Genomic DNA, 27497 nt, shown 5'->3' on the forward strand with positions numbered 1-27497 from the left:
GGGAAAGGGTTCTGCTGGAGAGAAACATTCTTCTCACAACCAAGACCCTTGAATGATGGGCAATTTATAAGAACAGCTAGCTTTGTGCGAAAAAGAATCAGGTGATGAAACACAGATGGCCGATGAGTATCCAAACTCTTCTCTTGAAAAGTAGACATGCCATGGGTTTCGAATTGCGTCTGCATTCATGGAATTCCAGTTCCCACTTCATTAAACACGGCAACTAGTATGATAAAATAAAAAAAGGCTGCAATCTTTGAAAAATGAAGGCATTGAGTTCTCAATGGAAATGAGTTTCTACTATCAACAAATGATGCAACTGTTACACATATTAACAGGCTCTCCTCCCACTCTGCAAATTTTAAGGATTTTATGAAGCCTAGCTCACTGGGGCAAGTTGGAACAGCTTCTCTGCTTGCTCCGGGAAGAAGGTAATGAATAGATATGCGCCTGCACAATTCATAAAGAAAAGAGATATCTTTTAAAAAGAGTTGAAGCATATCAGCGTATTAACTTCAAATGGCTCTTAAAGAACTTACAGACAAGTGCTGTTCCAAGTACAGCTGAGATCTTTCCCTGAATTGTGACTAACCCTGCTTTGCCGGCATCCTGCAACTCGGTCGTTCCGACAGTATCAAATGTTCCTGCAAACAAAAGTCATTTTTCTTTCTTTATCTACAAATATTATAGGATGAGTGATATTCAGTCAAAGTATTAAAATGAAACTTTAACCTGGTTTCACAGATTGAAGGCCCGATGTCATGCATGCAATGTTTTGAAAACCAGCTTGCTCTAACTTATTAGCAGCAGCATTAGACCTTGACATTGAAAAGGAAACACAACCCTGTCAAACGGTTTCTACATTAGGCAAAATGTATAGTAAAAGAAGGAACCAAAAGGATGTACACTCATAGTTTAATTGTGCTTGAGAAAGTCAAAAGATGAAAGTTTGAAACAAAGGTTAGTTATGAACACAACTTGGGGAAATTCGTTCAATAATCTGGTGTTCCAAGTAGAGAGATAACTGTGCTACTAAATCTTACTCAAGCAATATGTTATTCTTCATTCACTCTGCCATTGAAGAATAAATTCTAAATCTACTCCCAATTACAATTGGCCAAATGATTGGCTTCAGTTTATTGTCTCCTACCACAGCAAATGCATGAAAAATATTTTTTGGTATCTTGGTATTTCTTAGCACTTGATCATATCCCCAAATTTATTAGTCCCTCTTGAGTAACTAGAAGAAGCTGCTGCCAGAAGCCAGCTACTTGTATAGACTATGTCCAAAATTATTTGGACTAATTTATCTAATATATATTCTAAGCATCATTACTCTCTCTTCACCTATACTGCAATAGTAACTAGCTAGTTTTGGTTCAAGAATCTAATTTTTATTTTTTATTTTTTTTGGTATAAGCCATAAGGTTGAATGTCAAAAGGAAAGAACAAAAACCCATTTCAAGTTATTAATAGTTCAATCTAACCTAAGAAGAAAGAACAAAGAATGCACAATCAAAAGGTCGAAATTCAAGATCGGCCTCTCCGAAGGGCATGTCCCAATCATTCATCTAATAACCAAACTAAGCGGGTTTTAGCATTGATTATCAACTTAGGATGATAGTGGAAGCTGAGAAGTATGTTCTAACACTAGACAGTTAAACATTTAAGCAACAAATCAGAAACTAACCTTAATCCCCCCTGACATACAAGTAAGAGTTTACTTTCAGGGGGAAATTGGCTCTTAACGGATGGCACAAAATCAGGGTTGGGTTTAGTGAATGGCAGCCCGAAGAATAAACCCGAAAAATTGTTGTGGACAGTCCTCTTAATAATTGTACCTGCACGAATAAATCGACAGCTAAAGGAAAACCCAAAAGGAGCTATGGAATTCAGAATACCTTAGTTTAAATATTTAAATTACAGGAGGCATAAAGAATGAACAGTAAACAGTGTATTGAAAGAAAGGTTTACCGAAATCATTGTCTTGGTTTTCAATGAAAATAGGCACATGATAACATGATTTTATATGAGCTCTTTCATATTGGTTCTTGTCCCGAACATCCAGAATTGTGTATTCCTCGAGGGCAATCAGTTTCTTTGCTTCTTCGGCATTCACATAATTCACTTCTGCTCTAATTTTCAAAATTTTCCGATGAAGTGGTTTCCATGGCGCGGCCCTTCCACTGTGAGTTTCTGATACCAACCAAGACGTCCGAAAGTTGCTGAAAACACAACCTTTAATCCCTTACTCCCATGCTCGTAGATTCATTATATCAGGCTAACCTATATGATAATCAAACTTAAAAATAAAAGCATCTGAAAAAACTAAGCTCAAGAAAACAAAACAATTTCTCAGCATCCAAACAGATAAGACCCACCAATTAACTTGAAAACGGAACATGAAATTCTACATTATTATACTTCTTCCTCTTGGAATAGAAACTGAACCCAAAGTATGACTATGAGATTGAGATCTAAAGTGGAAAAGAAAAGAAAAGAAAATAAGCCAGAACTTATGAATTTGCGTAGTCATACATTGTATTTAATGGCTAAAAAACGAGATTTACCTTGTCGAAGAGAGAGTCGATGAACAACCAATGCCTGCCATTCCAAGTGGTTTATCCTCTCTCTCTCTCTCTCTACCTCTCTCTCTGTGGACTGTGTCTAACTTAACGGACCGTAGACAAGAGTGGCCCAAGAAATTTAGGAGGGGTAATGGGTTTCTGCCACGTGGCAGGCAGAACTCAACTGGATATTGTAGAGTTCACGAAGTGAAAATCCGTTTTTAACAGTTTGTCCTCAGGATCTTAACTATGATAGTCACAAGTTATAACGCGGGAAACTATCCTTACCAGTTCTCTCTTTTATCTACTTGTAATATCCCCTTGTGCCAAAGACAAAAAAATACTCTTTAAAAATTTCCAAAAAAAAAAATTATATCCCTAAAAGTTATGGGTATGGTGTGAAGCCATGTATGATAAATTAAAAAACCCTATTGTTCGAACAACACGATCATCATTCTAACGATGACAAACTCCATGCGAATGAGATAAGTTCAGAAGTTGCAGAAACGGAAAGATGAATTATTTAAGCCAACTTAAGAAACCTAGCGACCATTTGGTCATCTAGAACACAGAGAGAGAGAGAGAGAGAGAGAGAGAGAGTGAAAGGAGAATGGAGGAAGAAGGAAATGAGAGGTTTTTTTTCTTTTCTTTTCTTTTCTCTTTTTTTATTTATTTATTTATTTATTTTTTATTGAAGATTTGAGTCCAAGGCAGGTAATCTTTCACCCATAGCTAAGTTATTTCGCCTATAAACTTACTGCCTTTACATTTTGGTAGGGTTGATAACATGTGTATGTTTTGAAAAGCGTATAGGAACGAAAAATATGTATACTTTTTTCAATAAAAATCCTAACAATGTTTTACCTGAACTAGATGGCACCAAAGATGAGCCTTAGGCTTTATAAGGAGTAGATTTAGGTTGTTTTGAGGAGTTTTCTGTGAAAGAAAAATGATAGAGATGAAAAGTTGGGATATTTATACTTGAATTGTAAAAATATATCGACTATAAGCCTTAAACATTGTTAAATGTAGGAAAGGGCAAGTCTTTTGGAGGTTTAGAACCTTTGGAAGCCCTATAAAAACTAAAAATGAAAATTTTCGAAAGTAGGAAATGATGAACAATTTATTGTTCTAACATTTTTTGAGCTGCCACAATGATACCGTTCAGACGATGGTCAAATACCATTATGATAGTGTTGACCATTCAAACACTGTTCATGTACTGGCATAATGGTTCTTATCGTTTGAACAATACTCAAATACCGTTCTAATGATATTCGACAGAATGCAGAAAAATGTCGTGTAACTGTGCAAGTGTTAGATTAGGGTTACAACTTAGAAAATTCGACTAATGATAGGATATCTCACAGAAGAACTTCTTAGACTGAAATTGTTGTGCCTCGTTGCTTTACTCCTTTATTTAATTTTGATGATAATATATGTGGTTGCAAATATTTTGTTGGTTGTAATTATTTGCAAACACCTATTCACCCACTTCTAGGTGTTATTTGGGTTCATTGGCCGTTTTGGACAAATTTCATAATCCACTCTAATCCCACATTGTAAGAATTCAATAATTATAAACGGATGGAAGATTGTGTACTTTTACCCTGACTCTTTGAAATCCATATGTCTTGAGATGAAGAAATTTGCATCAAAAAAACTTAAGTGAAGAAAACATATGATCCTTTTAGAGATCAGAACGAAATTAAGCTCTTTTAGCTTGAAGAAGAGATGTGGTTTCTCATACATATATATACACTCTTTTATCTAGGGGTGTAAATCCGGACCAGATATAACCGGCTGGGAAACCGTATCTGGGAAACCGGAAAACCCGGTTGGTACCCGGCTCCGGGTAGGTTAATTAATTTAAAAAAGAAGAATTACCCCCTGCCCTTTTATCCTAATACTACACGGCTTAGGAAGGGGGAGGAGCATTTTGTCATTTTCTTAAAAACTTTGTTGCCCTATCAAGTATCAAAACTCAAAAGAGTCAAAGACCCTTTAATTTTACTCACTGCCACCGCTCAAGTTCACCTTCAATCTTCAAACAAAAATCCATTCAAAAATCAAAACTTTGCCGCCGCTCAACTTCTCTGAATCATCTCCTTCTCCATTTCACTCTCCATCACCGATTCACCGCATCACGTTGAAACTGAAAAAGTCTACCCTTCACTTGTTCAGCCGCTCGCCACTCGTCATCGACTCCTCCCCGACTCACGGCCTTCTAGGTAACCAAACGGTCCAGCCTTCTTCTTCTTCTTCTTCTTAGTTCTTCTGACTTGTCGCTCACTCTTCACGTTCACTCTATTTCTCTACAGATTTGGTATTTTTGAAGCAGAACAAGCAAATATTTGAAGGATATTTGTCTATTTGAAGGAGATTTTTAGATCAGGTTTTTTTCAGATCAGGATTAATTGATATTTCATTTGTGTTGGTAATTGTCTCTGCTTTAAGTGGCACAGATATCACTCATGAAGAGTCGAAGAGTGGCTCCTAAATCTCTCTTCTGAACCATGGTGCATCAAAATTATGGCTGGGAAATACTTCTTCTAAAGCTGCATATTCTAGTTATTTCACTAACAAAAACATGTAGCTTATAGTTATTTCATTAACAAAAACAAAAAACATTTAACTTTTTTTTTTCCTTCTTTATGTTTGTCTAATGTTGCTTCCAATTTTAGGCATTACTGGTATAAAAAGGTTTAAATGAAGTTGAAAAAATTAGGTCCAATACTAAAATAAGTCCAAAATAATATATATATATATATATATATATATATATATATATATATATATATATATATATATATATATATATATTTTTTTTTTTTTAGAATACCACCCGGACTGGATAACCGGTTTTTACCCAGGTACCCAGATAAAACTGGGTATCCGGGCCAGAGGTCGGGTGTTAAAAACAAAAAAACCGGGGACCCGGAGCCGGTTCCTGGTTTTTACCCAATACCCGGAAACCCGCTCCGGATTTACACCCCTACTTTTATCCAAAGACAACCATAAGTATCTTTTTATTAAAGGTTACCTCATATATATCAAAGATACCCTTTCAATCAAAACATTGATGCCCTTTCAATTAAAACACTAATTCCAATTAAAATAAAAAACTCATTTAGGCCGACTTAATTTATATTAGAATGTTAAGCTTAGAAATTCTCTAACCAAAGCCCAAGCATGTCCACACATGACCAATTAAATATTAGGTTCTAACATTGGACTGATCTACCGCACCAAACTAAGTATTCTCTCCTAACTTGGAAAAACAAGAACAAAGATGCTTTAGAGATACTCATGCAGTCATACTATATGTTTTTTTTTTTTTTTTTTTTTGGTCATGCTTATTCATGCAGTCATACAATAGATTTTATAAAATTCCACAACAATCTCACAATAATGCTGTGATACTTTCAATCAACTCTTGATTTTTTTTTTTTAACAAAAATTGATTGAAACCGTCTTCTCATCATTATGAAATAATTATAAGATAAAAATGTAATTTTTAACATTGTTGGAGAATTATTATTCCCGAGGCCCAAACAGGCCCACCACATAAGATTGGGTTCGGACAGTCTGTCCAGCCTAAATGAATTTGGGTCCATGAGTTTGGAATTCAGATAATCCCTATCAAAAGGAGAGTGGGCTTGAAATTCCAACTAAGGCCCACCCTGAATACAAAAAAAAGGTTCGCTGGTCGAGTCTAATGTAGGGCTAAACCCACTTCTTGTCAAAGAGCAATAAGCCACAACGATCCGAGATACTCAGCCACGATCCACAAAGAAGCCTCCAATCCGATCGTGGGTATACATGTTCCGGATTATCAGAAGACTTACACTCCGGGACGTGTAGTACCCCACACTTTGGAGACCACGATCAGAGAGACGTTCTCCCCTCTTTTCAAGGGATTAACCGTCTCACCTCTTCACTATAAATACAAACCAACTTTCAGATATTCTCTAACTAAAAAAATTGTTATTGAAACACTGTCTTTATTTTACCAAATAATTGACTTAAGCATCGGAGTGGGAACGATTGGCACCCCTAACAAGCACTCTTATTGCTTATTTGGTTTTGCATAAAGAGATCATCCTCCATTTTTAAAGCTTGTGTCGCCAAACCAAAAACTGTTTTAACAGACAATACTCTTATAAATTAAATATGATTCTTGGTCGATAAACTTTTGTGACTATATATTTTCCTTTTCTTTTTCCAAGAATAAAGTTTTTTTTGAACTTTTTTGGTCTATCAAAAGAGGGTATCATTCATGTTCCTTATTGATATCACTGGCTATTATTAGTCAGAGACTCAGAGCGCATGCTGCTGACTTTATATCCTTGATAGATTATGACGTTTGGGACATCCATTGGAACCTGACCACATTTTCTTTTGTCAAAAATTGCATCAATCAAAGAGAAGAAAGAGATCGATCGAGCATATATGGGGTTCTTAGCATCCTTCTGCTGCTGCTTTTATCGCCCTTCTCCGGCCTCAAACGACGGCGTAGATGCAGTTAGTCAGCGTCTGATCACGCCTAATTTCGTTGAAACAAAAGCTCCACCACCAATTCTGGTTCCTCACTTTCCTGTTAACCCAAATCTCTCTCGTCTCTAGTTTTTTTTTTTTATTCACTGTTTTCTGCTTCTCTGATGAAGTTGATGCATGCCTGAAGGGTTCTGATCAAGTTTACTCTTTCTTTAACATCTTTCTATGTGCTCGGAAATCGGAATTAATGGTGTGAAAACTTCAGAATTATAAGTTGTTTTTTCAAGTCAAATTGTTGTTGGGTGCTCAACTATATTTGCCTTCAGGGCTTATCTGTTTCTGATCGGCGGCGAATGAACAGTTATTTCTGTTGATCAGGATCGGATTCCCCTCCTGCCTCCTGATGATTTTGCCTTTTTTTTTTCTTTTTGATGTCATAGCTTGTACAAGCAAGAACGAAATACATATGTATGTATGTATGTATGTATACATGCATATGTATATAGCGTTTGTGATATGAATTTATATATGATCGATGCATCATGTTCATGCATGAGAATTTCCCGTCTCTTTCACTTTACTGTTTCAGTTAAACTGCCATGTGTTTTTTTCCCCCTCAGGAAATCCGGCAATCGCGGCTCAAATAGTTTTTCTATTTATTTGTCTTTTTGTTGGTCTGAGAATACAAGACGAAACAATTTTTTAATTTTTTTTTTTAAGAAATTAAAGTCTAAGGTGAGAGTGAATTTAATTATTTGAATTAATATTCGATAAAAATTCAACAATTTAATTACAAAATACCATTAATATTTTATAGGAGACGATGAATTTAATTATTTGAATTAATATTTTAACATTCTTCTCGAATATATGATCATACAACACGAGTAAAGTTAAAATTCAAACTCGAGACCTCGACTTTATACCATAAGCATTAAGCAGTAATGTGATCGTTTTCCTAGCTCAATATTTAGATTCTTATGTCTTTACACCTATGTTGCAATGAAATGCTACTCACCCATGTGAAAAAAATCTGATATATCCTTCTCAAAATATGTTCTAATCAAAATTTCTAAACCAAGATAAAATCCAATTAAAAAGTAAATCAAGCATACACAAAAGCACACTGATATATGTGTAAAACCTTTCACTTTTGAAGGAAATACCACAAGATAATTAACTTCGAACAAATTCACTATAGTAAAGTACATTATAACATCTTCTCAAGTTCACATTTGGAATTAATTTGAGGTTTTAATTATCAATTACCAATAAAAACAGTACAAGGAATGAACTCCCTACAAATTAAAATGCAACTTTTTTTTTTTTTTTTACCAAAATTATAAATTTTAACAAGTGGACGTGTCCCAACATATATATCCGATGTTGGAAAGAAATAACTGCCTGTGAACCTCACAAGTTCTTCATGATTTATGCACTCCACAAAAAATTGCCAAGTGAAAATCTCATATTTGCCGATAAGGATGGCCGTGCGGCCACCATCAACAAAGAAGAAATGGTTGTTTGCCGATAAGGATGGCCGTGCGGCCCCCTTCAACAAAGAAGAAATGGTTGTGTGGCTATCTTTGTCGTGTAAGTAGGCCCCACAAAAAAACATTTTTCAGCTTTATATCACATAAAAAAAAAAAAAAAAAAAAAAAAAAAAAAAAAAAAAAAAAAAAAAAACACTCTTCACAATCATTATACACTTGTAATTGGCTTCCCTTTTTTATTTTATTTTTATCCCTCAAGTGGCTTTAGACTCAAATCCTGATGGGGTTGGACTCTGTAGCGTTAATAATTAATATACCTTTTATTCATTTTCCACTTATACTCTGTTTGTTTCGATGTAAAATAGTTTTAATGAAAAATCTTTTTCAGGAAAAATCTTTTTCAATGAAAAGTCATTTTTCAGGAAAATATTTTTTCCCTAAAGTATTTTTCGGTGTTTAGCGCGCGTACAGAAAATTACAAATATTTATATTTTTATTCAATCATATTAATCTATAAAAATCAATTTTTATTCAAAACATATAAATATTAATGTAAAATAATATAAAAATCACCAGAGACGAGATTCCATTACTGAACGACAGGATTCCGGCCACTTTTATCGGATTTTTGTTACTATTGCCAGAATTCAAGATAAAGGCCGGAATCCTGAGTCCGGACAGTCTCGTCAAAATCTGGGTTGGCCGGATTCCAGCCAAAACCGCCAAATCCAGCCCAGAACGGCCGGACTCCGGCATACTGGCCGGAATCTGCCAGAACCGCTGGAATCCGGCTGTTCTGGCCGGGATATTCTGGCCAGATCTGGCCTGCCGGCCGTTCTGGCCGAGCTATTCTGGACAAATTCCGGCCAGCCAGCCGGCCGCAATACGATCAGTTTGGTCGTCGGATTCGAGCGAAGATGGCCGAATTTCTTAGCCGGATTCCAGCGACATTGACCTGAGGTTGTCGGATTTTGGTACCGGCAAGATTTTCGGTGATGATCGACTGCTTTAAAGTGAAGTTCAACTATGTCGTTTAAAAGGGTTCGAATGCATTTGGCGTCTTCGAAAAATGATTTACGCTTTTAAAAAGCGTAAATCATTTTCCGAAATTTACAAAGCATTTTTGGTCAAACAGAAATCATTTTCCGGTTGATTATTATTTTCGCCCCTACCAAACATCGGAAAATGCCGAAATCATTTTCCAGAAATCATTTTAGGTCGAAACAAATGGAGCATTAGTTAAAAAAAGAAAAAGAAAAAAACCACATCCAGTTGCCTCGTTAATAATACACCCAACAAACACAAGACTCACCTGGCATGCAGCTCTTGTTTATTGTCCCTGCAAAAGGGTCTGGAAGCTCAAGAGTCCCAATGATCACCATGCTCGAGTTTAAGTGGGTTTTTATATGGTAGTAATAATAGTGTGGTTCACTGGTTCTTGTTTCTTTTGACTAATGGTTTTTCCCATTCAATGGATAAACTCTTAAGACTCCGTTATCAAGAACATAATTAGAGATTTTGGTTAAGATTTATTGGGCATCAGCTCGTAGTTTTTAAAGTGAATTCTTATCAAATAATCACAAAGTAGTAGCAATGCTCTCAAATCGAGAAATTAACATCGAACTTAACTTTGAAAACATGGCAAAGTCTATTTATTACATCATTCGTTCAAGCTATAAAACAAAATTTAAAAAGCGCACAAGACAGTCGAGAGTATGATTCCATCTCTGGTCAGAGACATACAACCAGTTCAAAAAACAGTGATGACTTTCTCCGGTAACATGCTGGCGTCTTCTTTTCCAACTACAGCAATGAACGATGATCAATCGGCGGAGGATCTTTTCTTGGTGGTGTAAGGGTAGTACTCCTTGCCATTGTCAATTCTTGTAGTCTGACCCCCAGCGTCAATTAAAGCAGAAGTGACTGCTAATGCTGATCCAGCAGAAATTGCTGTTGAAATGCTCCTTCCTGTAAAATGGACAGCACGTTATCTGTTGAAGATAACAGCTTCACTGGCACATAACATAAGTTAAGAATCGAAAACCCTAATTCAATCACCCATAATTCTAGGTCACCTCTACACTATAAGCAGAATGAATAGCACATCAATCAATATAATCAACAAAAACACTTTGTGTAGAGAACAAGCATATTTGGGCTGATGTCAATGAAGTTTCAATTTGATCACCTGTATAGGAGGTGTAAAGTTCAAGTATGCACCCTTCGTGTGCACCATAGCTGTGTGAATTGGGGGCCGAAAGAAGGTAAAACTTTTCTTTGTGCCAGACACATTAGACAAGGCCTACAGCATGATTCTTAGACACATACAAAATTCCATGCCCTCATTCTAATACAAAATGAATCCATATTGATGTTTGCAACTAGAAAGCTGTTTAACAGCTCTAATCTTTATAAAACAGAACATGGTTCAAACTAAATACATACTCTCTAATCGTCGTAAAACAAAACATAGTTCAAACTAAATACATACTCTTTATAAGAGTTTCTTTACAATAGATGAATAATTTAGACCACTTCAAAAGCTCATCTAAATCCAAAATGACCCACAACTTGATAAGCAAATAAGGACGCTCACTCAACAGATCTCCTTGAAAGATAATCTTATCAGATCCAATAAAGATCACTTAAACACCTCTCCCAGTTGGACAAATGCCCTGAAGAAAACAAACTCGTGGTTGATACTCCAAAAAAGTTGTTATCCATACTTCAAGAGTCCAAAAAAGTTAAGATACAAGGTTTTCTTGAGTTGGTTTGAATATATAAATTTGATGTTCAGGAGAGGAGAAAAAGAGAAGGAATACCAAAATTTGACATTCTAGCATCTAAAGATTCAAGATTTGAACAGAAACAGAGGAAGATAAGGAGTAAATGCATTCATGGAAGTCCAAAAGCTCCACTAATAGGACCTAACCTTTAGCATCGAAATCCAACATTAGATAGGATCTGGCTTACATCCAGTTATTTTTATAATTGGACATCTCCTGTGAAGGAAATGGATGGTCAAGATTCATTAAGAAGAAAACGACATCGTGGGTGATTTTCCTGGAAAGGTGTTGGTTTTCCTGAAAACTTCGTCTGGGTCTTCTCCCGTTGGTGTTGGTGTGCTGTTTCCGGTGGAGAAGAAGGATGAGAAGGAGGTGTTGGGTTTGAAGGCCTCCTTACAAAGCTCGGGTGGGTTTCGGCCCTCTTTGCGTGGTGCTCTTTCCATCGTTCGTGGAGGTCATGAGGTCGGAGGGTCCTGTCAAGGTGCGGATTCCACCAGCTAAGAGGCGTGAGCTCAATTTTCTCCCGGCAGTGAGGCTAGCAACATCAGAGGAGGTGAGGGTGGCCATGGACTACTCAGTGTTGGAGATGGAACCGTTGGGTAAGGACCAGTTGCTGAATCTGCAAAGCAAAGGACATGCAGTCTCCCCTCTGCCCAAGGCACACCAGGATCAGCGAGGAAGCCGTTGCCTCATTTGAAATTGTGGACGTGGAGGAACCTTCTAGTGAGTTTGGTGGGTCGGGTCATTGGTTCGTTGTTGGGTCGCTCGTCTGGGTCTTAGATCCAATCTCAGATTCAAAAGTTTCCGTCTAGGCCGGGTTTTAGCGAAGCCCAAAACAAAGAAGTGAATTGAGGACATGGGTCAAGGGCACCCTTCGAATTCTGAAGCGGGTTTTGACTGCTCCGGGGGTTGTGGGTCTACTTCGGGTCTTCAGTCTGCTCTGACCAATTCTGGGTTGTCTGTTCCGACCAGTGCTGAGTTCTCCTTTCTTCCCGAAGACGCCAGTCCTTGTTTGATGGCTGTTGATCAACCTGGTTTAGAGGGATTTGCAAATCTCTCTGGGCCGGTTTCTTCTGATCCGGTGTCTGCCTTTGCGCCTCCAGGTGTAGCGTTGCCGGTGATCTCTTCCCCTTGTTCGCCATTTTCTGGGTGCACTGCGAATGCTTCTTCTTCCAAAGAACAACTCGTAGGTCAATCAAGAAGAACGCAGGGATATAACAAGTAGCAAGATTCTCCCTTTAAGGCCAACTATAACAAACTCACAACTCTAAAAGATACATACGTCTCTGGTCCAGCCTCTGCCTCAGTGCCAAAGGTTATTAAGTCTTTCCAGAAGTACTACCGGAAGGCAAGGAAAGGCAAATCTGGATTTTTGGATGAGAATTTAGTTTATGAGTCCTTGGCAGTAATGGGGTTGCCTATAAGCTTTCAGCTAAGGAAGCAACAGCAGTGCTTCCAGATTTGAACCCTTCTTCTTCGATGAAGGGCTTCCTTCGACGGGGGTTTCTTAACCCGAGCCAGCTGTGAAAGCTTCAACTACTCATACCTCGCTTTTAGAGACGGTTGTGGAGGCTTTTGAAGAGGACTTTCTTAGGAGGGAGACTATGAATTTGGTGATACAAGCGCGTCCTCTCATGTTGTAGTAGGGCTCTTGTGTTGTAGTAGGGTGTGATTCTTGAGGGTTCGGGTTTGAGGGTTTGTTGGGTTTCTTTCTTTGTTTGGGCTATTTCTTTTTCTTTTTCGTTTTCTAACTAAATGCATTCTCTTGTATACTTCCAGTGTATTTAGGGGCGCCTTACGCTTTTAATAAAACAAGTTTATTACTTTAAAAAAAACAAAAAAAAAAAAATCGTTAAAGGCAACACAAACGCCCATTATCTTCCTTGACCTGATGAAATGAATAAGTTTGAGAGTGGAGATGGGTATGTTTAATTGAAAAATAAGAAGCACTTGACCCGAATAGAATGGTGCAAAAGATGTAAAGATCTGAAAATGAGAAAGAGATCTGAGATCATATGGTGTACCCATCTTCCTTGGACTGATCAAATGGTGTACCCATGGTTCTAACAAACTCTCCCAACAACAAACCGCTCAAAAACCCGGTTCAAATCCTCACAATTAGAGCCCTGCCACCAGTTGCAGTAATCTTCTGGATTGAATCACAAGGTTTCATGGTGAGCCATGGCTACAGGCTGACCGAGACAACAGGACTCGTCATGTTGTGTGCCTGTAACCCACACTAGAATAGGTTGCCAACGGCTGAAAGGGCCAGGCTCAAGGCTTGACTAGGAGTGACTGTGCTCAACGTCTAAGCTAGCTAGCCACAATAACCACCAACAAAGCGAGTAGAGCTCTTACGGTGATGACCAAACCCAACAAAGGGAAGTCCTTCCCAAGGTGGCGGTGGGCCGCATGGCAAACGGAGAGGGCATTAAAGGCATCATAGAGGACATGGACTAAGGAGGTAGATAGGATCGATCTCTCTTATTCTCCTTACTCTCCTTCTTGATCAGCATTGGAGAAGGGACTGCCACCTTCTCTCCTCAAAAACCCTAAACCAATTGATGAGAGTGCCTAGAGATGAAAAGGAGAAAAGGATCTTTCAACTAAAAGAAATAAGGTACAAAGGATTTTGGATCACTACCGACAAGTGACCTGGGGACAACGAAAATTGTTGTTGCATTAGCCCTGTGACTCTCTCAACTATTTACAAAAAGATGAAACAATTGTTGATGGGTAATTTTGTAACATTGTGTGTATAGCCTAAAGGGGTAATAATATCATTTGTTGATTCTAACTGACAAGGTAAAAGTCACATGCCATGCACCTGACTAACTCCCTTAGTATTTTGACGGCCAATTTATAAAATCTTCACATGCACGCACGAGTGTGCGCACAAACACATATCTTATGTAGATCTTTATTATGTAGTATATTTAAACAAAAAAAAGAAAAGAAAAGATAATAATAACAAGAGACAACCATTTTGGTATAAAATAGTAACAAACCGACTTGCAATAATATAATGAGATGTGCAATACATCCTCCTCCTGTCCTTTTTCCATCCTCACACTTTTGAAAATCACCATTAGATCTGTGGGGCCCATATGAAAGACCCATGTGAATCCCGTAGATCCAATTGTGATTTTTAAAAGTGGGAAGATGGGAGAAGGACAAGAAGAGGAAATGAATCATTTCTCTAACATAATATCACAGAAAATGTTTAATATTAGATTAAACATTTTAATTTAGGTATGAGATCTAATCGAATATTCTTATATTTAAAAAAGAAGAGAATATTCAGAAGATCATGTTAGATTTTTATTTTAGGTATGGGGATCAAATCAAATATTCTCTCTTTTTTTCTCAAGGAAAAAACTATAGCAAATAAATTTTTCTTGTTTCCTTCTTAAATTTAAGATCATATCAGTTGTTTATTCTTGGAAATTGGGATCGATAGTAATGATATTGAGGACAGTGACGATCACTTGAATTGGAGTTCCAGAAGACAAGATGTACCATAATTGGGCTCACGTGTCTCAGTACATGGTTCCCAAGGGGTGGTAGGGAATCTAGTAACTATAGTTTAGCCTTGATTCTAGTTTGGCTCAACTGACTTAAGGGTTAGTGTGGAATTTGGTGTGGTGTATAATTCAGATATGAAAAGATCAGCATTTACTTCTGCTCACCAGTTCCAGCATGCTAGATTTGTCGTATTTCTGTCTGGATATGTCTTGATCCCATTAATAACAAGCTACTGGTTTTTAATTTCAGAAAAAGGTGAAGGTAAAAATGATGTGCGGCTGGCTATCATGCTTATGTTACCCCTTTTTTTCCTCTAGCTAGATGGTCTAGACACATGAGAACTATATATTTATTTGCATGAATTTGTATTTCCCTTTTATCATGTTATGTATGTTATCCCTGCATGATTTCATAATGCCTTATACCCTTCTGTGCTCTTCCTAATTCACATTCCAGTATAAGTAAAAAGTACACATCAACAGAAATACTCACCTTTGAAACCTAAAACAGTTGCCCCAGCAACAAAACCACCAACAGCTCCATTGACAAAGTCTCTCTTCATCCTGTAATTCTGCACGAGCTGCTCAACGCCAATGTAAACTCCCCCGATTGCAGCAAATGTCATCCCATAGTTACCCATCATCTTCAGGGTCCTTAATAGCCCTGGAAGAGCAACATTTCTCTCGACACGAGGCACATCATACCATGTTGCAACAATGGTCCCAAAAATAGTTCCAGTAACGAAACCTGTTGTTGCACCCTTCATTGTCTTCACCAGTGGAGTATCCTCTTCCTCCAAATACCTACGTTCTGCAGGGTCCAGATCCATGGCTTTCTTCTAACTGGGTACTGACCAAAGTTGCAAATGAATACAACAATCAGAACTTATACAATATTTGACTCCTCAGAGACAAAAGTGACTATGCCAAGACAACATTTATGCCAAACTAGGATAACAGGTTCCCCTCGATTTAAGCAAAAGTTTCTCTGGCTCAACAAAAAAGATTTTCACATAAAAAATTTCACGAAATAATTTTGTTTACCCCCATTTTACTCGATGGAAATTTGATCATACGCATGGGAAACCTATACCACCTTCACAGATAAATATCTCAAGGCAACTGAATTTCACCATTTTTTTTTTGGGAAAAGTGCGCAGCGTTTGGAAAAATCAATTTCCCAAAAAATCACACTAAAGCAAACAAGAAACACAAATGAAACGTAAAATAGGAATATCTACTTTCTGAAAAGATGATGCATAAATAAAGGTGAGAAATGCCTCTGATTGAAAATTTACAAGCACCTTCTACGAGAAAACAAACGGAAATACAAAAGCAAGAACCACATCCCAAAAGAAACAAAATGTAATCCAAACTAATTGCATTACTGTCAATGAAATAGCTGCAATAAATCGAAGCATTCGATCATGTTATCTCAAACAACCACAAAGAAACCTGGATTTAGATCCAACCGAGGGGTCATTTGAAACACGCAAATGGAGGGATCGGTTTATTCGAACCCTAACTAAATACGCATAATTAACAACGGATTTTGCTACCCAGGATTGACAAAAATATACGACCGAAGACGTGTAGAGAAAAACTGAAGGCTTACCTTTTTTGAGGCTTTGACGAAATGCTGAGTGAACGAGAGCTACTCTTAGCCTTTGGTGGAGGCTTACAAAAGAAATGCTCCAGAGAGCTCAGCTGCTACTCCTTCCAGTCGCCAGTCTCGCACGGCATCACCGAGAGTTCGCCAATTGACCATATTACCCTTGCTCTTTTGTTCGGCAAAAACTTCAATATGACTCATAAATAAACATCAATTCAATTTTGAAAAAAATGTAAGTACACTTGGTTAGCCTAATATAAAAAATTGCTCCACGTGAAATCAAAATAACTTTAAAGATCTCGGTAGTTGGCTTAATTTATAAATTGTTCTTTAGAGTCAAATTTCATTAAAAAATTTGACAGATTCAGTTATGTATTATGTCAAAGCTAAAAATATGACATTACGTCGTATTCTTAAAAATAAATTAAAACTAAAGAATTATTAAAGGGATCTAGGGTTGGCCGTGCGCCACCCCCGTAGGTGGTCGAGGGTGGCGCATGGCCACTTTCATGGGCTGGAGGTGGCTGCTCAACCGACAACCACTTCTTTTCTTTTCTTTTTTCAAAAATTAATTGTTTAGTTTTTTATATTTATATTTTTTTTATTAATAATGCCACGTGTCATTATTTATTGGCATTTACGTGGTATTTAACAGAATCTGTCAAATTTTTTAACAGAATTTAATTACAAAGAGCGATTTGTAAATTAGGCCAAACACAAGGACTTATGAATTCACTTTGATATCACATTGAACGATTTGTAAATGAGGCTAACTACAAAGACTGACTGTGCATAAAAAGCCTTCAATTTTTAGTAAGTTTCAAAGAATCCTGACCCAAAAGGCCTAAACAAACTTTTCATTTGTTAAGGAATTTCCCGCCATAAATCGAAATGGTAGAGAGATGAGCTGGAGTCTACAGCTACGAGCAGAGCTATTTGAATGAAGTGGGAGACTTCTCTCTAATCAATATTTTTGTCTTATTAATCGATGATCATTCGCCGCCGATCAGAGAAAGTAGGGATGAGCCGGCATAAACGCCTGGGTTCACGGGCTCAAATTAATAAAGGAAAAGAAAGGCATCTTCAGGTAATAAATGTTGACGTGAAGGATATTTAAGAGGGGTAGACATATAAAAGGTTTTTCTGATATAAAAAAGGAGGTATCTTCTTCTTCTAAAGATATATGCACTTATTCTTTCCGACTAGACTTCTTCACCAATTCTAACTTGATCGTCGGAGGAGGCGTTGCCGGGACACCCCGACGACCCCTTTTGTTTTGCAGAAAACTTGAAGAACCCTTACTTGATTCTCACCAACCTTGTGAGCCGCGATACACCGTGTCAACCCGGAATTCCAAGTCATCAGCTCCAGAAATTTCGTTAACATCATTTTAAATTTGATTAAAAAAAAAAAATCACACATTTTTAATGGTTTAACAAATTGAGTTAGAGAAAACAAATTTTGCCCAATTTATTTGAAGCATGTATCATTCACAACATATAGTATTTTTTGAAGATTTTCTACTGATTTGAATAAAAAATATTATAAGTCAAATTTATATTTTGTGAGCTTCACTGGACCAAACAAATTCTAAAGCAACTATCTTATTGGAAATAATTTAAATAAAATTACTCTCCATGAAATGTGATGATTCTTACCTTCGAGAATGATTAGGAATTTAGGAATCTCATAAGACTTATGAGAATAATGCTTCGTTTGTTTCGACATAAAATAATTTTAGTCATAAAATATTTTTGGTAAAATCATTTTTAGAAAAAATGATTTTCTTGAAAATATTTTTCAGCGTTTAGTTTACACAAAAAAAATTATGAAAGGCAAAAATCAAAGTCAAGCAATTGTCGCCGGAATTCAGCAACGTCCTGTCACCGTTACTGGATTTCGGTGAGCAGGTTTGGCCAGATTTAGCCAAAATGGCTGAATTCCGACCGAACTCCTCCGGATCCCGGCTATTTTGGCCTATTCCGGCCGCTTTTGACCATGGTCGGAACCTGGTTTGCCGGCTCCGACGATAGCGATCGGATGTTGCCGGATTCTAGTATCGGAAATTTCTCGATGGCCGGATGTTGTCAAATTCCGGCACCGGCTAGATTCCGACAATCGGATATCAAACGTGCGTGCAAGAACGAAGCGTTTAATTTCGAAAAACGATCGATTTTCAAAAATTAAATAAGCTTTTATGGTCAAACTAAAAATAATTTCCATTGACCATTATTTTCGCCCCTGCCAAACATCGTAAAATGCCGAAATCATTTTACGCCAAAACAAACGAAGCATAAGAAATTTTTATATTTTGTTTACTCGTATACATTCTGTAGGAATTATTTTTTCAACTCTTCTTCCACGTATTAAATTGAATTGACAAGATAAAATACAACCTTTTTTCTTTTTCTTTTTCTTTTTCTTTTTCTTTTGTTTGTTTTTTTTTTTTTTTTGTCCTTTTTTTGGCCGAAACTTTTTGGGCAAAAGATAAGTTTCAATCTTGTGAATCGGCCGGTTCTATTTTCTAAAAGAGATATGATTCCTGTCAACTTTTTACATAACTAAAAATACAACTATTTTATTTGGTAGAGAATCATAGGATAGTTGTGATTTTCTTTTTTTTAGAGAGCCTATGATTCCCTGCCACATAGAATAGTTGTGTTTTTAGTTGTGTGAAAAGTTAGCAATGAATCATATCTCTTTATAAAAATTGTCACGAAATTTAGCTAGCTGCAAACGTCATTTTACAAGTACTATCTGTATGCCAACTTTTAAGTGGTAATATTATAGAGAAATATGATACATTGTCACCCCAAGACATAACTCCTCACCACGTTTGTGTTGTGCAAATATCTACCTAAATAAATAGGCAAATACTTGTACGTTTTACTCGCAAGTGCACAAGATCATAAAGATAGTATAGTAGGCAAATACGAAATCATTCCCATGAGGATTGGTAAATTATGTTTAAAAAGATATTCCTAAAAGAAATAAATTTAATAAGACGGGATAAAAGATTGAATTAAAAATAATAAGAAGAAAAGGTAGGGCTTCAATATCCACCACTAATCATACTCAAATAAGATTCGCAATATGCACAGTACTACAATCATAACATGATGCTTAATATTTACCAGCCACAAGGGAATAGTATCTTCTCCTAAAGCTATTTATTTCCCTAAGCAACAAGTTATGCATGGTATCTACTCTAACTCTTTTCTTCCTTGAAGGATTTAGCATGGTATCTACTAAGTTGTTCTTCAAGGAAGCATAAATCTATGGAAATCGGTAAACACACTCAAATTGGAATATGGTATCTATTCCAGTTGTCTTTATGTTGATTAATCAAAGAACCTGTGTCGGGGTTCTTTTGTTACTCTATTATGCCCATGACTCGATCATCCAAATTGACATAAATAACAAATCGTTACCACATGCATATGATGGCCAAACATAAACATGCAAGGAATTCAAGAAACAAGAATTAATCAAGTTAAACATCAATATATAAATTGTAGCAAAGCAAATTGAAAAACTTAAAGAGACATGATTAGAGCTTCAATCGAACCCTAACTAAAGTATTAGTTACAACAAATATAAACTAAAATTATATATATACAGAAAATAAATAAATGAATAAAGAAAATAAAAACTAGGAAGAACCTCCTTCTTGATGTAGCATTTGATTCTTCCTCAAAGCTTGTGTGTCTTTTTCTTCAAAGGCTAGGTGCCTATTTAGAGTAGTGATAGGCAGGGGCCATCCTGCCGGCCCCTGCCCGGCCCTTTCCTACGTGGAAAGGGCCATTTTAGTTTTACACCTTTTTTTAAAAAAAAAAAAAAAAAAAAAAAAAAAAAATTCAAATTTCAAAATACTGCAAAACCAGTTCGGGGCCCCAACTTTCTCATTTTTGTCTTCCCCCCAAATTTTCCCTCCCTCCCTCGCTCCATCTACCCCCAAAATCTTCCCACCGTCGACCACCGTTCGGAGGAGTGTCGTTCTTCCGGTTCCGGCAACCACTTTCGCACGAGCCAGCCACCGTTTCGAGCCCCGTCATTCTTCCGGTTCCGACGAGGTGTTTCGCACGAGCCCGCCACCGTTCCGAGCTCCGTCATTCTTCCGGTTCCGGCAACCAGTTTCGCACGAGCCCACCACCGTTCCGAGCTCCGTCATTCTTCCGGTTCCGACGAGGTCCCCCACCGTCTACTTCCATCTCCATCACCGTCGTTCTCCATCTTCGGCCAAAGCCCACCCATCGGCCGTCTTCCATCTCCGGCCGTTTTCCAGTTCCGTCTTCCCCCCAAATCCGGGAACTGTTGGTCCCGCCATATCCGGTGGTTCGCGGGTGCTGCCGAGACCACGATTGGGGTTCCATTAAACAGCATCATCATCACCAAATTAGGGGTAAGTTAATTCTGGAATTTTCAAGGTTTCTCGTTGGTTAATTGTAGATAGTAGTGGTTGAATCCGTTTCACATGGGTTGTAATTCTTTGGGGTTTCTCTCTTTCGCTATAGCATGTGTTCATATTTGCTGATTTTTAGTGTGAATTTCGAATTTGGTTGAAGTCTGTTTCGCTATTTTCGCTGTATTACTTTATCACCAAGTTGTTACTTGGGATGTTGCTAGACTGGGATCGATGTTTAATGTTGTTAAATTGTTATTTTTCTCTACCAATGCTTTTTTGTGGAAATTTTGAAGTGCTTTGCTTGTATTAATCGTTTCCAATCCATTGGGTTTTCATTACACTTATAGAATCGGTAAGTAGTTTTTATATTGTACTGAATAAGCCTGATTAGTAATCGATGTTAGCAATAGTGATGCAACATCATCTTATGAATGTCATTTTACCATAAAATCTACTTTGTTTGGTCACTTGGGCATGTGAGTTACCTTGCTTAGGTTATAGCAAGTATACTTAATGTATGAATCTGAACAATTTAGTCAAATTGTTTTAAGATGGGGCTGTGCATCAGAGGTTTTGGTTCACGCAAGATTCTTCAAAACTTGTCTATTAAACCTTCAATCAGGTTAAGGGCTGCTTTTCAAGTAGTATTCACTTTGAACTCTTTGTTCTTGAAATTGTTTCGACAAGATTATTGCTCTTTTAAAATCTGAACTTACTGATTGGGTCCAACATGGGTTCTTTAGGGCGAGTATTTTGCAAAAAGGGGTGTGATGCTGATGGAGAGACATGGGAAGAATGTAAGTTTTACTTTCCTTGTTTGTGCCAATTTGGCTTGTAAAGCATTTTGGATGAGTATGTATTGTGTTCACTGTCATTTTCAAGTCAGATTTGAAATTTATCTATTTATTTATTTTTTGATAAATAAAAGAAACAATAAAGATTTGAAATTTTTTAGTGTACAGTTTTCTGGAACTGATTAGCATATCATTGCTGTACACTTTCATTGTTTCCAAGCTTTTTATGCATCAAATTCTTTGAGCTTAATTGAAATCTTTTTGGGTGCCGGTGTTGCAGTTGAGCTGGATGAATGCTGTGTTATGTTTAGCAGCTTGTTTCCATTTATTTCAATAGTTGAACTATTGAAACTAAATTAGGAAATAAATGCCACAAAGGGGATTTTTTTTTTTTATCAGAAAGTTATGATGATGTGTTAACATATTGATGAAATGCACAATAATGGGCCAGGCAAGCCCTTTTCTTTTTTCTTTTTTCTTTTTTTTTTTTCCCTCTAGGAAAGGGTTTGGGGCATTGGTGAGCTACTGGCTGGTCAATTAGTCATATAGCTGGTTTAGGTTATTGCGGCTACACTATGTGATTAATCCTCCTCTAAATTCCAGAATTTTCCTACATATTTGATGCTGTTGAGCACTGGTATTTCCCCATTTAAAGGAGAACCACTGGGCTACAAAGCCACTAGCATGTGACTAAGCTTGTGTCTTGATATGATGTCTTTAAACTCATCCTTGGATCACTTTGGCTAGGCCATTTTTTAACTGAATGATTTAGCCATGCATTGAACCTTTATACTTAATTTGAAAAGAGTAATTTTACTAAAACTAAAGGAAGTGCATGCTAATTCATGGGAGCAGGGAGTTGATTTTCTCATAGTTGTTTGTAAGCTTCATTTTATAAGATAATTGCATTTCCAGGCTTGGAGCAGTGCAATGAGATATGCTATAAGGACCCCGTATTGAAGGACCGCCAGTGGAGTGCTTACATTGACTGTTCTCCTGGAGCTTCGAGCTACTCAGAGGTACTTTCTCTTTTACCTGTGGTTCTTTCACATTTTCTTTCCTTTTCTTCTTCTTATTTTTTTTTTTTTTTTTTTTTTTTTTTTTTCGTGACACTAATACCGCTATTTATTTTGATATTTATGCTGCTGTTATGAAGTGAGCTATTAGTCACCCATTTTAGCTTAAATTACCGAATGTTTGCCGTGATGTTATGAAGTGAGCTATTAGTCACCCATTTCTCTTTTTAAGATTTCTTGTGACAATCTTCTTTTTATTATTATTATTATTATTTTTGACGATAATTCTTTTTTGTGTTTCTTTCTCGTCAGGTGAAGGAGAGTGTCAATGGGAAGAAAGCAAGCATTGTGGAGGTGAAGAGGGCGATAAATCAAATCATTTCCCATACTGACCCTTAGATAATTGCAGAAATATGATAAGGGGGAACCTGTAAATTACTGACTAATCAATGAAGTAGTAGTGTACAATTATAGTGTTTTTCTGATTGTCGTTGAGATCAAGTAGTCAATCTAACAAAGTGTATGTGTAATAGCATAAAAGTGCAAGAAATGCAATATGGAATTTCTCTAATAAACGCCTGTTGATACACTATATTTGAAATTGATATCTGAATGTTGTATAGCTATAGTCATCTTTGCAGCTGCATGGCAAAGAGTACGTAGCAACAATATCTAAAATTGGGCAACCTTGTTAGTCAGCATTTATGGCCTTTTACCTGTTCAACAGTTACCACCTCATAAGCTTATAGCTCAGATGGATTCAGCGTATGTGCCGTAAAAAAACTACAGCATATGTGTTTTTTCGACGGTTCAAACCACACTGGAATTTGTCATTCACTTCTTTAAAAAAAATACTAAAACAACTTTAAGCAGGCGGATTTGAGGCCTCAGGCCACATTTTCCAAGACTAATTACAAAGCCAATCAGCATTCACCATAACAAGGTCTATTTGGAAGCATTCATGAATTGCCCTAATGTCATAATGTAAAAGATCAATCAGCAAAGTGTTGATGAATCACAAGAAGCTCACATTTTGATTTTGGCATAGCCAAACGGAGAAACGATTTAAACGCAACAAAATTGAATAGAATTTGAATCATTATCAAATTGTATAACATATTGGTCGAAATAAGTGCAACTAGAGCTACAAGAGAGACAGAATGGAATTTGTACGCCAAAAAAAGAAGAGAACAAAACAAAATTCATTTATGTGAATCCATTCAGAACATTCTAACACTCTCACAAATTCCACGATCAGGGAAAATTTAATGCTTTGAAAACTTGGGTATTTTCTGCTTTAATAGGAAGCTTCTTCCCACAACCTTTCGCAACTTAACCAATTATATTCTCTTTGTAAGCATGGACCAAGGATGAACCACAAAAAAAGCACCCATCAGACTGAAAATTTTCTACCAGGCAGATAAGCCCTCAATACAACATTTCGTTCAAGTTGGCATCACTCATCTTCTCCACATCTTCTTGGGACAAAAGGGTTTTGCTACTGCTGCTACCAGCTTTATCATATGGTTGAGCCATCTTCCTAAGGAACTGAAATTGATATTGAGCTATTAGTCACTCAATATAGGAAAGTAAAACCCATTAGTGTTTCAAAATTCCAAAAAGAAAACTCATATTAACTAACCAAAAACATCTCCATATACCCTGTCTCAAATTTGAGTTTGAACTTTCTTGGGTCCACACAGCATGATCCAAAATTGCAAGCCAACTTCTTTTCTTTTCAACCTTCCTCTGCAACCAAAATAATCACAACCCAACTATAGTAATGGAACTAGCTATCATTCTCAAAGGAAGGATAAAACAATTTATCTTGAAATCAGCAAAATAGGAGCAGTAAAGCCCTAAGCATTTGTCATGAATTATATAATCATACTAAAAGCTGATGTAAATAAGCTGAAACTCCTTCATCGACAAATTCCCATGGTTAATTTACAAAAATAATAGCAACAGAAGTGATTGCAGGTCAACAAATAAATGACAGAAATAAGAGTGAACAAGATCTAAAGTCATACTCCCCTTGACAAACCAAACCCCCCCCCCCCCCCCCCAAGATCTAGGGCACGAAATAATGACCAAGAATCAGCCAAATCTCACCCAAAAAACAGCATAGACAACTCCAATTTCAGCAGCAATTTCCACGTTTACTCTCACTCTTGAATTTCGTTGCCATTTCTAGAGAACCAAAAAACAGCATAGACAACTCCAATTTCAGCAACAATTTCCATTTTCTCTCGCTTTCAACAACCTTTCTCACCAACCAAACATCACCACAAAACCCGATCTCACAGATTCCCACACCTACACAGAAAATCCTAGCTGTACGTACGGACGATACACACCGACCCATATAGAGAGATTACTAAACAACGAAACCAAAGAACCAAACCGTAAAGATAGAGAGAGAGAGAGAGAGAGAAAGCAACTCTGAAAACAACTGAAAAAACGCAAAAATGGAGGAGATCGGTACCAGAGCTGGAAATGAGGGAAATCTGGACCGGAAATGGGTCGCCGGAACCCTAAGGCTCGTCGGCGGTCGTTCTGTCGGAGATGGAGATCGCACGGTGGTTGGGTTTTGGCCGGAGATGGAGAACGACAGTGGCCGTTTGTAGTGGTTTTGGGGACCAACAAATTGGTTACAGAGATGAAGACGTTTGGAATGGTCGAATGGTCGCCGCCGGAACTGGAAGAACGACGGAGTTGGGTCGTGCGTTGAGAACGACGGTGCCGGGTCGTGCGTTGAGAACGGCGGTGGCGGGTCGTTCTTCGCGGTCGACGGTGGGAAGAAAATGGGTAGATGGAGAGAGGGAAGGAAAAATTTGGGGGGAAGCTCTGAACTGAAATGAAGAAAATGGTCTAATGGGAATAGATAACCGAGGGGTTTTCAAAATTTGAAATATTTTTTCTTTTTTTTAAAAAAAAAAAAAAAAAAAAAAAAAAAAAAAAAAAAAAAAAACCTGTAAAACTAAAATGACCCTTTCCACGTAGGAAAGGGCCGGGCAGGGGCCGGTAAGATGGCCCCTGCCTATCATTACTCGCCTATTTATAGGGATTAGAGAAGCTCTAGATGCTCTAGGAATCCTATTACAATTATAAATAGGACTTATAGTCCAAATAAAATAATTACAAGTATTTTTCTTTTCTGAAAATTCCATCCAAGTAGGAAAAGGATTCCAAAATTCGTACAGATTTGCGGTCTTTTATTGCGGGGTAATTTTGGCATTGTAAAAGTCCGAATTAGGAAAAACTTATTTCTGACATATTTGTTTAATTTTGTCTTAGCTTTCTAATTCCACCAATTTCGTTGCAATCAAATACTTGAGCCGAAAGTTATGATTAAATTACCGAAACGTGCTCATTCTGGATTCTTTTAAAAAATAACGAATTTTTGCCGACTTCTCTTTCCTTAAATTCAAAATTGATTGGAATTGAATCTATCCAAAAGTGAGTTTGCTGACTTCGTTATAATCTTGGAATTTGATGGATTTTTTTACAAAACCTGTAAAATACAAGAAAACACAAAAACAACACAAAACATCAAACTATAACAAAACTAAGAGCTTAACATATGTAAATTAAGAGGCTTGAATGTATAACATTCAGCACTTATCAGTTTGCCCATGTGATAACTTTTACTTTTATTTTTTTATTTTTTTTTATTTTTTATTTTTTAAAAAAATTCTAAAGCTAGTTAGGGAACCACATTGCCACATGGGCAAGGTGATCAAGAGTGGTGTATTTGTGGTGGTAAAAGATTATATCTCTATTATAGACATGATAATATATAGTAGCCATGACTTATTATCTGCCAATAACAAAGAATAAAGGTTGCAAGTAAAAAATAAGGTAAAGTTCATGTATCTTCTCAAATTACTACCCAATTGATAATGTTCATCTCAAACTTTCAATTTGAAAAATGTCTTTCCAAACTTTTAATTTGTCTATGTTCTCCCAATGACGAAAATACCCTTACTAAAACAAAATTAAATACTAAAAATTAAAAAATTAAAAAAAAAAAAAAAAAAAAGGTGGACAAATTAAAATTTTAAAAGAAAAATAAATAAAAGTTTTTCGTTTTTTAATTAAAATTTTGTTTTTTTTTTCAAATAAATTAAATCTTTCCCTTTTTTTTTTTTAAAAAATTAAAATTTGTCCTTTTTAAAAAACTTATTATTTTTTCTTTTTAAAATTTTATAGGGATATTTTTTGTCTTGTTGAAAAAATCATAATGTCGTTTTTGTCTTTTTGCTGGTTTTGGGGGATATTAAATTTTTTTTGGTAATTTGAGAATGACATTGTCCCAATTGAAAGTTTCGGAGGACATAATCAATTGAGTGGTAATTTTTAGGGGTATGTGTAGACTTTTTCCTACCAAATATGATGAAGATAGCTTAATTTCTATTTTTAATTTTTTATTATAAAAAACATGTGTCACAATATTATTAGTATTAACATCACACTTTAACAGTGAACGCACGTTTCAAAAAAAAAAAATACACTTCAACAATTTTCGTCAAAATTTTAGACCAGTATAAGGCGAAAAGACTTATTTGTTAATTTGAGTTACTACAAAGAGACAAAAAGTTATTCAATCACACTTTTTACATAAAGAGCTAATTTTTTTATTTTTTATTTATTTTTTAGATATATGAGAAACAGATTACAACAAAAAATAAAAAACACAATAAGGGTTGGGCAACCCAAAAACAAACCTAAGAACGAAATTACACAGGGACAATGCTTATGAAGATGCGGGCCTTTTAGTTTGAGGCACGGATGCCATAAAGT

General features: G+C 36.6%; 3 protein-coding genes across 4 annotated transcripts; 1 reads left to right on the forward strand and 2 right to left on the reverse strand.

Annotated features, from left to right (window-relative positions):
• Positions 1 to 232: 232 nt before the first annotated feature.
• Positions 233 to 2721, reverse strand: LOC133872704 (rhodanese-like domain-containing protein 9, chloroplastic). The gene is made up of 6 exons (XM_062310275.1): positions 2571 to 2721; positions 1975 to 2225; positions 1691 to 1841; positions 733 to 818; positions 540 to 644; positions 233 to 450 (listed from the first exon to the last, which is right to left on the reverse strand). Exons 1-6 carry the CDS (start codon positions 2609 to 2611, stop codon positions 380 to 382), a joined length of 705 nt encoding a protein of 234 aa, XP_062166259.1. The 5' UTR covers positions 2612 to 2721; the 3' UTR covers positions 233 to 379.
• Positions 2722 to 10163: 7442 nt separating this feature from the next.
• On the reverse strand, positions 10164 to 16652 carry LOC133873787 (outer envelope pore protein 16-3, chloroplastic/mitochondrial). 2 transcript variants are annotated; one of them, XM_062311553.1, is made up of 3 exons: positions 16483 to 16652; positions 15361 to 15710; positions 10164 to 10525 (listed from the first exon to the last, which is right to left on the reverse strand). In XM_062311553.1, the coding sequence occupies exons 2-3, from the start codon at positions 15695 to 15697 to the stop codon at positions 10380 to 10382; spliced, it is 483 nt and encodes a 160-aa protein (XP_062167537.1). In that variant the 5' UTR covers positions 15698 to 15710; positions 16483 to 16652; the 3' UTR covers positions 10164 to 10379. The 2 variants fall into 2 exon arrangements, with proteins under 2 accessions (XP_062167537.1, XP_062167536.1); XM_062311552.1 differs by having other exon boundaries at positions 15361 to 15717; positions 16483 to 16650.
• Positions 16653 to 18307: 1655 nt separating this feature from the next.
• On the forward strand, positions 18308 to 23268 carry LOC133873197 (uncharacterized). Its single transcript, XM_062310928.1, has 5 exons — positions 18308 to 18381; positions 20364 to 20881; positions 21628 to 21681; positions 22594 to 22697; positions 23007 to 23268. The coding sequence occupies exons 1-5, from the start codon at positions 18308 to 18310 to the stop codon at positions 23091 to 23093; spliced, it is 837 nt and encodes a 278-aa protein (XP_062166912.1). The 3' UTR covers positions 23094 to 23268.
• Positions 23269 to 27497: the final 4229 nt, after the last annotated feature.

Source organism: Alnus glutinosa, chromosome 7, assembly GCF_958979055.1.
Source record: "Alnus glutinosa chromosome 7, dhAlnGlut1.1, whole genome shotgun sequence".
Classification (NCBI taxonomy): Eukaryota; Viridiplantae; Streptophyta; class Magnoliopsida; order Fagales; family Betulaceae; genus Alnus; species Alnus glutinosa.